At 45.8% G+C, this 8,710-nt stretch overlaps 1 protein-coding gene across 1 annotated transcript; it reads left to right on the plus strand.

The window, feature by feature from the left end:
• The first annotated feature begins 6,817 nt into the window (after window positions 1-6,817).
• Window positions 6,818-7,704, plus strand: LOC132282268 (small ribosomal subunit protein uS9-like). The gene is made up of 2 exons (XM_059783875.1): window positions 6,818-6,925; window positions 7,447-7,704. Exons 1-2 carry the CDS (start codon window positions 6,818-6,820, stop codon window positions 7,702-7,704), a joined length of 366 nt encoding a protein of 121 aa, XP_059639858.1.
• Window positions 7,705-8,710: the final 1,006 nt, after the last annotated feature.

Genomic DNA, 8,710 nt, shown 5'->3' on the forward strand with positions numbered 1-8,710 from the left:
AATGCAAAAAGAAAGTTGAGGCATTATTTCGAATCCCACCCCATAGCTGTTCTGACAACTTTCCCAATCAGAACGCTTATGCACAAGCCAGAGCTCTCGGGCAGAATGACAAAGTGGGCCATAGAGTTGAGTTCATTTGACATAACGTATGAGCCGAGAACAGCTGTTAAAGGGCAAGCGGTAGCCGATTTCCTACTAGAATGTGACGCCGAAGATACGGAAGAGGACCTTAGAAGCGGCTCTTGGAAACTTTTTGTGGATGGCTCCTCTAACCAGACGGGGGCTGGGATTGGGATCAAACTGCAAACCCCAGAGGGTACTTCCTTGAGCCAAGCACTCAGACTTGAGTTCCGAGCCACCAATAATGAAGCGGAATACGAGGCGTTGCTAAATGGATTAAAGTTGGCCAAAGAGCTACAGATTAAAAGTTTGACAGTGTATAGTGACTCGCAGCTGATTGTTCGGCAGGTAAATGGTGAGTACGCGACCAAGGATGACACGATGGGGGCATATCGTTCTGCCGTTCTGCATAGAGCCAAGGACTTTGCAACGATTGAATTCATACAGCTGCCGAGGGAACAGAATGCAGATGCAGACCGTTTAGCATGCAGTGCTTCGTGTTGCGGTGAAACATTGGCGAGGGTGATTCCAGTAGGGATAGTGACCCAGCCATCTATTTTCGAAGAACCGTTGGACTCTGACCCTTGGCAAGTCAACGTCATACCGTATGAACCGAGTTGGATTGACCCAATCATTGCCTATATTCGAGATGGCGTTCTGCCTATGCAAAGGGATGAAGCTAGGAGACTCAAAAAGAATGCTGCCAAGTACGCCATCATGCGGAACCAGCTGTATAGAAGGTCCTATTCTGGCCCATACTTGAAATGTGTCACCCCCGCGGAGTCGCAGCAGGTATTGCGGGCTATTCATGAGGGAGTGTGTGGCAATCACTCTGGCGGGCGATCGTTAGCGCATAAAGCAATGACACAAGGGTATTTCTGGCCAAACATGTCAAGAGATGCGGAGGAGTTCTCTCGAAGGTGCGATAAATGCCAACGATATGGACCATTGATCCACCAACCACCTGAGGAATTGCACGTAATGGCCTCGCCGTGGCCTTTCGCGCAATGGGGGATGGATGTGGTCGGTCCTCTGCCAACTGCAAGAGCTCAGAACAAGTATGTGTTACTGGCCACGGATTACTTCACTAAATGGGTGGAGGCAGAACCGTATCCTAGCGTGACTCAGACTCAGGTGAGACGATTTATTTGGAACAACATTATCTGCCGTTTTGGTGTTCCCAGATCGATAGTCATGGACAATGGCACAAACCTCGACAGCAGGCAAGTAAGAAAGCTGCTGGAGGAGTATGGAATCAACCAGAAGTTGGCTGCAGTAAATCATCCTCAGGCCAACGGACAAGCAGAAATCACAAACAGAACCATTTTCGCCTGCATTAAGAAGAAGCTGGAAGATCATAAGGGGAAGTGGTTGGATGAACTCCCGAACGTTCTATGGGCTTACAGAACCACCCCAAGGCGGCCGACTGGGGAGAGCCCGTTCGCAATGGCGTATGGTACCGAAGCAGTTATACCGGTTGAGCATTTAGTCCCCACTATCAGAAGCTTAGCATGGAGTCGAGATCAGAACGACAAGATGTTAAGATTGAACCTCGACATGATAGACGAAAGGAGGGACGCAGCGGCTATAAGGCTAGCATCGTATCAGCAAGTGCTGGCGAATAGTCACAACAAGAGAGTAAAACACAGGGATTTTGCCCCGGGCGATCTGGTTCTGAAAAGAAAGGTGGGGATGGTCAAAAAAATGATGCCACCCTGGGAAGGCCCATACAGAATTGCAGAAGTCATTGGCAAGGGGGCATATACGTTGGAAACCATGGCGGGAAGGTTGGTCAGCAAGCCCTGGAACGCCACGTCTCTGAAGAGGTACTACCAATAAAAGCTAAGTTCTGGCTTTAATTGGATGTTGTTTGTTGTCAATCAAATACGTATGAATGAGCAAGTTACTGGAATTTACAAAAAAGAATTTTCTTTTCCAACGGTCTACTGTAAAAATTTAAAGCCAAGTGGCCAGTGGCATTCTAGCCGAGCGCCAGGCACTTAAGCAAGATAAGTGGCAGCTGGCACTACAAGCCGAACGCCAGACACTTGCTAAAAATTTAAAGCCAAGTGGCAAGTGGCATTCTAGCCGAGCGCCAGGCACTTAAGCAAGATAAGTGGCAGCTGGCACTACAAGCCGAACGCCAGACACTTGCTAAAAATTTAAAGCCAAGTGGCAAGTGGCATTCTAGCCGAGCGCCAGGCACTTAAGCAAGATAAGTGGCAGCTGGCACTACAAGCCGAACGCCAGACACTTGCTAAAAATTTAAAGCCAAGTGGCAAGTGGCATTCTAGCCGAGCGCCAGGCACTTAAGCAAGATAAGTGGCAGCTGGCACTACAAGCCGAACGCCAGACACTTGCTAAAAATTTAAAGCCAAGTGGCAAGTGGCATTCTAGCCGAGCGCCAGGCACTTAAGCAAGATAAGTGGCAGCTGGCACTACAAGCCGAACGCCAGACACTTGCTAAAAATTTAAAGCCAAGTGGCAAGTGGCATTCTAGCCGAGCGCCAGGCACTTGCCGTACAAACACACGACAAAGCTAATATAAAAGAAAAAAAAAAAAGAGAAAAGATATGTATGTACTGAAGATGAGTTGAATAGAGCACAACACATAGGGAAAAAAGAGTTCTGTCATTTCATTAATATTGAACATTGAGTTTACAAAAGAGAGATGTCCATCATTACAAGAAGATATGAAATGGAAGAATTCGAAGGAGCCCTAGCTGGACGCCTCAGTACCAACAGCATCCTGGTCGTGCCGACTCGCCTCCTCGGCCCCGTCAGCCGCCTCACCTTCATGAGGTGGGGAATCAAGGTGAATGACTGAATCGTTCGGCTGAGGTTCAGCGTCAGCAGTGGCTATAGAAGGAACCACGGTTGACGATTGAGGAGCGGTCAGTGGCAGAGCGGTAGGAGGAGCTGTGATGATCCTTGAGGATGCGATGTCCTGGCACTCATCAAATATACGCTCCGCTTCGGTAGGTTCTGGGTCGACATAGACCCCCAGAGGTTCGATCCCCAGATCCTTGTCTACCTCATCCGGAGTGGAGCTGGTCTGTCCCTCATCCGGAACCCGGTCGGTGAAGCCTTCCCGGAATCCTTGAGCATACCTAAGAGCACCGACCCTTGAGAACCGGGCGTAAAGGGCCAGCATCCCACCACCCACTCTGCTGATCGCGTCGATCAGAGCGGTACGCTCGTCCAGAGCTCTTCTTTCAAAGGCCATCCGAGCAGATTGTTCATCAGCTAGAAGGCGCTGGAGTTCTGCCTTCTCTTCTCTAATTGATTCCCTCTCGGTCTGCCAGACGCTCTTCTCAAGCTGGAGGGCGTCCTTCTCATCCTGAAGGGAATCATTCTCCTTCTTCAGGGCATCTCTCTCTTGCTCGGTTTTGTCAAGCCGAACCAGCACCTCGGTATTCTTCATGGCAAGGAGGTCGTTTTCTTTATTAGCCACCTCCAGGCTGTCAGAATACTTACGGGCCCTGGCGTTCCCCATCTCCACCTGCTTCTGCATGGCCATCATCCCGAACAATGTCTGCATAGGTGCACATTAAAAACGGTTAAACCAATAGTTAGAACGGGCGAAGGCAGGACCAAGTAATATGAGAGAATTCATGAGTTAGAAAATAAAAGTCACCTCCATAGCAGATTGGGGAAAGCGACTGAACACGTCCTTCTGGGAAAGGCCCTTTGCCGCCTCAAGGTCCTTCGGAGTCCACATGCTCCTGTAGTAGGCCATAGCGGTCTGGCCATCCTTCAGCATGGTCTCGTTCGGTTTCACGAACGTCCCATCCGTTCGGGTGTACCGAGGGGCCCATGGCGGTAAGCTGGGGATAGAAGGGGGGCCTGAAGCAGAAGCAGAGCCACCAGCTGCGGGAGGCCCAGAGGGAGAAGGAGCTCTGATCGCTCGGTGCAAGAGAGTACCCGGCCCAGAGACCCGGGTCCTTCTAATGAGAGGCTCCTCCTCAGGATCGATTTCACTGTCAGGATGAGGCCTTTTGCCTCGTTCTTTGTCCCGACCGCCCCCCGCAGCAGCAGGAGCTATGGTAGCTGGGGAGGGCGCGTTCTGGTTGGCAGCAGGGGCGCTGGCAACAGGGTTAGTAGCCACTGCGCTCGGGACAGTGTCAGATATGGTGGCTGAAGAAGAAGCTGACGCTGGAGAGGAGGTCGCCCCAGCAGCAGGAGTGGCTGGGGGAGTATTTTTCCTCCTGCCAAAAGAGGGAATCTGAAGTCTGCTCATGTTGTAGCCGAGTGATGAGAGCGCAAAGAGGTTGTCTGAAGTGAGGAGATCTGAGCAGGAAGGAATATCGTTCAGAACGTATCTCTTCAAGTAGTTACTCCTATCCCTGCAAACACTATAGCTCAAGTCATCACAAGGTATTCCCAAGGAGCGGCATAAGTAAGTGCAAAAACGAGGAACGCATGTTTCACAGGGGCAGTCATGTTTATGGGATTTGAATTTTTTATAGGAGGAGACAGAGCAGACACCAAAGGCGCTCGGGATTGGGTAATCCTCTGCAGCCGGCGAAGACCAAGCCCCACTAATGCCCACTATGCTATCCCTCCAACCCTTTTCAGATTTTATTGTGTCAGTGCATATGGACATCTTCTCGAACGGGTAGAGGTGGTAGAAGGGCTCGTTAGTACGGATCTTACTGACCTTATAGCACAGAAGGAGGTCTATGAGGTCGAAGTCCAGATTTCTGTCACGCATCAATAAGAGCATAACAGATATGATCCTAAAGAAGTTGGGGTTGACCTGCAGAGGGGATATCCCCAATCTATTGAAGACATAACTAAAGAAAGGGTGCAGAGGGAACCTAACAACATTCAATTGAAGGTTCGTGAATAAGACTTCGCCGGGCAAGAGGCCGGCGCCGGTCGTAATATTAACGTCTTGGGGGCAAACCCTAACTTCGATGTTGTCAGGAAGTCTAAGTCTCATACGAAGAACATCCAGATCTACAACCATGGTGGAAGTGCTAGAAGAATCTAAAAGAGGGAAAATGGAAGCCTGCCGAAAGTAAAAAGAACGAAACTAACCTCGAAGGACTGCAAGATCGCTGGAAGACTGACTCTCGAAGGATTTCACCGGAAAAAGCTTAGCACTGTTCTAGAAAGAGAGAGACTTGGCTGATGATGGAGACGGTAAAGGGAAGTGAAGTGGAATTCTAGAGCATTATAAAGGCGAGGGGGCCCGAGGGCCGAAGCGTCGGGAAGGCGAGAAATCCCTCGAGCCCCGGAACATTGATTCTGGATCTGACCGTCCGCTCCCCCACGTGGTTATCTCGAGCCGTCAGCGTCATGATGAGACGCCATCAATAATTACCCCTTATTAAATAAGGGGCAATTATGGGGGCAGTTGAGGAGGCCCCGGATGACATGGGCCAGGTCCGACTCGCAAAACACAACATTCAGTCCGAACAGCTGGGTCAGCCCATAGAAAGACACTGCCATATGGGCCGAACGGGAGTAAGCCCATCAAGGGTGACCAGGGCTTACAGAGGAATAGGCCCAGATCCAGCAATCAGTAAATATCTTGTAAATATCTTGTAAATATCTTGTAAATATCTATAAATAGGAGTTGGAATGAAGAGGAGAGGGATCTTTTCGGGTTGAGGTGTAAGAATTCTAGAGAGAGAAAGAATAGAAGGAGTTTCTTGCATCTTCAACACGTGGTCGTGGGTTCGATTCCCACAGACGGCGCCAATTGAAGATGCAAGAAACTCCTTCTATTCTTTCTCTCTCTAGAATTCTTACACCTCAACCCGAAAAGATCCCTCTCCTCTTCATTCCAACTCCTATTTATAGATATTTACAAGATATTTACAAGATATTTACTGATTGCTGGATCTGGGCCTATTCCTCTGTAAGCCCTGGTCACCCTTGATGGGCTTACTCCCGTTCGGCCCATATGGCAGTGTCTTTCTATGGGCTGACCCAGCTGTTCGAACTGAATGTTGTGTTTTGCGAGTCGGACCTGGCCCATGTCATCCGGGGCCTCCTCAAGGACTAACTGGAACCCAAACCACACCCACTGCTCTCAAATCCACTTCTCCACAGGCGGTGGACGAATTGGTGGTGGGGGTTTGATGGTGAACTGGATGTCCCAAATTCAGGAACAACTACCCAAACCTAAATCACTTATTTTTGTCACACCAAGTGCTTCAATTTGAAATGTGAAATTGATTAAATAATCGAATGTGAATAGTGTGAAATTGATAGAAGTTCATATCTGAATGTATATAAAAGAATAATTTTGGGTCCTGTGAATATGCTCGTCTCTATATATGTATGTAAATGTATATGAATGGAGTTGAAGAGCCAAATTAATGATCCAAATAAATAAAATATATGAATGGATATTCAGGTGATTGAATTTTCTCAGTATATATGTGTATATATATCCGAATGTATATGGGTTATGTGTGTGTATATGTATACCTTGACAAACAAATGAAAAAAGAATGTGTCAATATATATATGAATGTACGCATTGAGTGTAAGGGTTTTTATATGTGAATTTGTTGGTGGAGGATGAAGAATTCGAGGAGGCTCTTGGGTTCACTAGTGTAGAGAGAGAAACACCAATTAAATCAAAGACACTAATGAATTTATTTCATAAAAGCAAACAAAGATGACCTTCAGTTTTTTATTGTTTTGTTTCTGAAAATGAAAAGAGAGAGAAAGCGTAACAATGGTGGATTGTGATTATGGTGGTGGCGGCTATGGTGGTAGAGGTGGACATCGCTGGACAGAGACGAAGAATCAGAACCGGTGTCACAGTCCGGACTCAGTTTTTTTGGTGATGACAAAATTGAGATCTCAATGTGGAAGAAGGATTATCAGCCATGGAAATATAATGTTGCCAAAAGTTAATCGAATTTAAGGAATCAAGATTTTGTCACACATGGGAGAAGGTCGCCGAACATAGTTTAGGGTCTGATCAAAATAAAGGTAACGGAAAATAGATATCCCAGTAACTGCCAGTTCGTTCTTCTTCAACGAGGAAGTGTTTGCCATCATCTACAATTGTTTCTTCTCCGGCGAACACTTCCTCTAAACATTATTGGATTGATATGGAATTTACACAAACACACTACTTACATATATATAGACAGATTGAGGGGGCGGAGAGAGATTCTTTTCAACAATTATATTATTTTACTTTGGGCTCTCATTTTTCTACAGAGAGAGACCTGATTATCATGGCGGCCCCAATTGAGTGTGCAGTGCTTCGGGCGCAAGAAGACTGCCGTGGCCGTGACCGTGACCTAATACAAGCGCGGGCGTGGTCTGATTAAGATTAATTGTTGCTCCATCAAGCTAGTGGAGCCGAAGATCCTCCGCTACAAGGCGTACGAACCAATCATCCTCCTGGGTCGCCACTGCTACGCCGGCGTCGACATGAGGGTCAAAGTCAAAGGCGGTGGTCACACCTCCCAGATCTACGCCATCCGTCAGTCCATTGCCAAAGCCCTCCTCACCTACTACCAGAAGTACGTTGACGAGCAGTCCAAGAAGGAGATCAAGAAGTTCGGTGGGCGTGGTGCTCCTGCCAAGTTCCAGAAGTCATACCGTTGAGGGGTGTTTGGCTGTCATTATAACCTATTAGTTACTTGTTTGGTTGCAGCCTTAACAATTAAGGGTATTTTTGTCATTTCACGTGTATAAGGGCACTATGGTCATTTAATTTCAACTTATGCCCTGTCAAAACTTGCTGGAGACTTGCCGATGGAGTCATCTATAACAAAATTGTATAGTTGCATTTTTTGTAGTTAGGGGTTGGTTGCTGAAATGGCAATAGTTTAAGGTTTTTTTTGCATTTAATCCTATAAAATATTTTATATTTTTAAGACCCTTGTTACTATGCTGAAAGGGTAAGTTAACATATTAATATTCACTAATTAGTAATTTAAAAGTTTGACCAAACTTATTTATCAACTCAATTTGAACACATTGGACTAATATTTTTTTTTACTACATAATAAAAGTGGTATAACCCGCCCCGCCCCCGGTAATTAAATAGAATACATGGAAAAGAGTATGTACTTTATCTATTGAAGTAGGAATAGGTGCATCCTGAAATGGAAACATAATTTGTATAACAAATTTTTTAACAGGGTAAAGTAAGATTTATCGAACTCGGCCATTACCATTAGAGAACTTTAGCATTGGGTATGCTTGGATACGGCCTCCCCATCATCTATAGACTAGCTTTCTAAATATCTATCCAATTAAGCACAACAGTGAAACTAATACCTATACCAAATTTTCTTACAAACTGACTGTTTCCACAAAAAAAAAATATTCCATTGAAATTTTTTTTTTAATGTTGACCTTTTTTTTTTTACCATCCAAAAGAATCAATGAAGATAAAGTGGTGATAATTATTGATATATATATATATATATATATTTTTTTTTCACGTTGGTACGGGGACTTTAATTAATCTTGACCTTTTCTTTTGAGATTTGAGGAAGTATTAATAGACTCATTTTATTTTATTTTTAAAAGTAAACAATGATTTGATAGAATTATTCTTAAAGGATAGCTTATTAACAAATAAGTATTAAATTTGGTAACTATT

This window comes from Cornus florida, unplaced genomic scaffold (genome assembly GCF_030987335.1).
Source record: "Cornus florida cultivar Cherokee Brave unplaced genomic scaffold, ASM3098733v1 CherokeeBrave_3.0.0_Hap2_Chr11, whole genome shotgun sequence".
Taxonomy (NCBI): Eukaryota; Viridiplantae; Streptophyta; class Magnoliopsida; order Cornales; family Cornaceae; genus Cornus; species Cornus florida.

Excerpts from the sequence above, each read along its gene's own strand:
- LOC132282268 (XM_059783875.1), top strand. The coding sequence starts at position 6,818 with ATGGTGGATTGTGATTATGGTGGTGGCGGCTATGGTGGTAGAGGTGGA. Across the intron at positions 6,926-7,446 it reads GTCCGGACTCAGTTTTTTTG|CTAGTGGAGCCGAAGATCCT; the intron begins GTGATGACAAAA and ends TGCTCCATCAAG.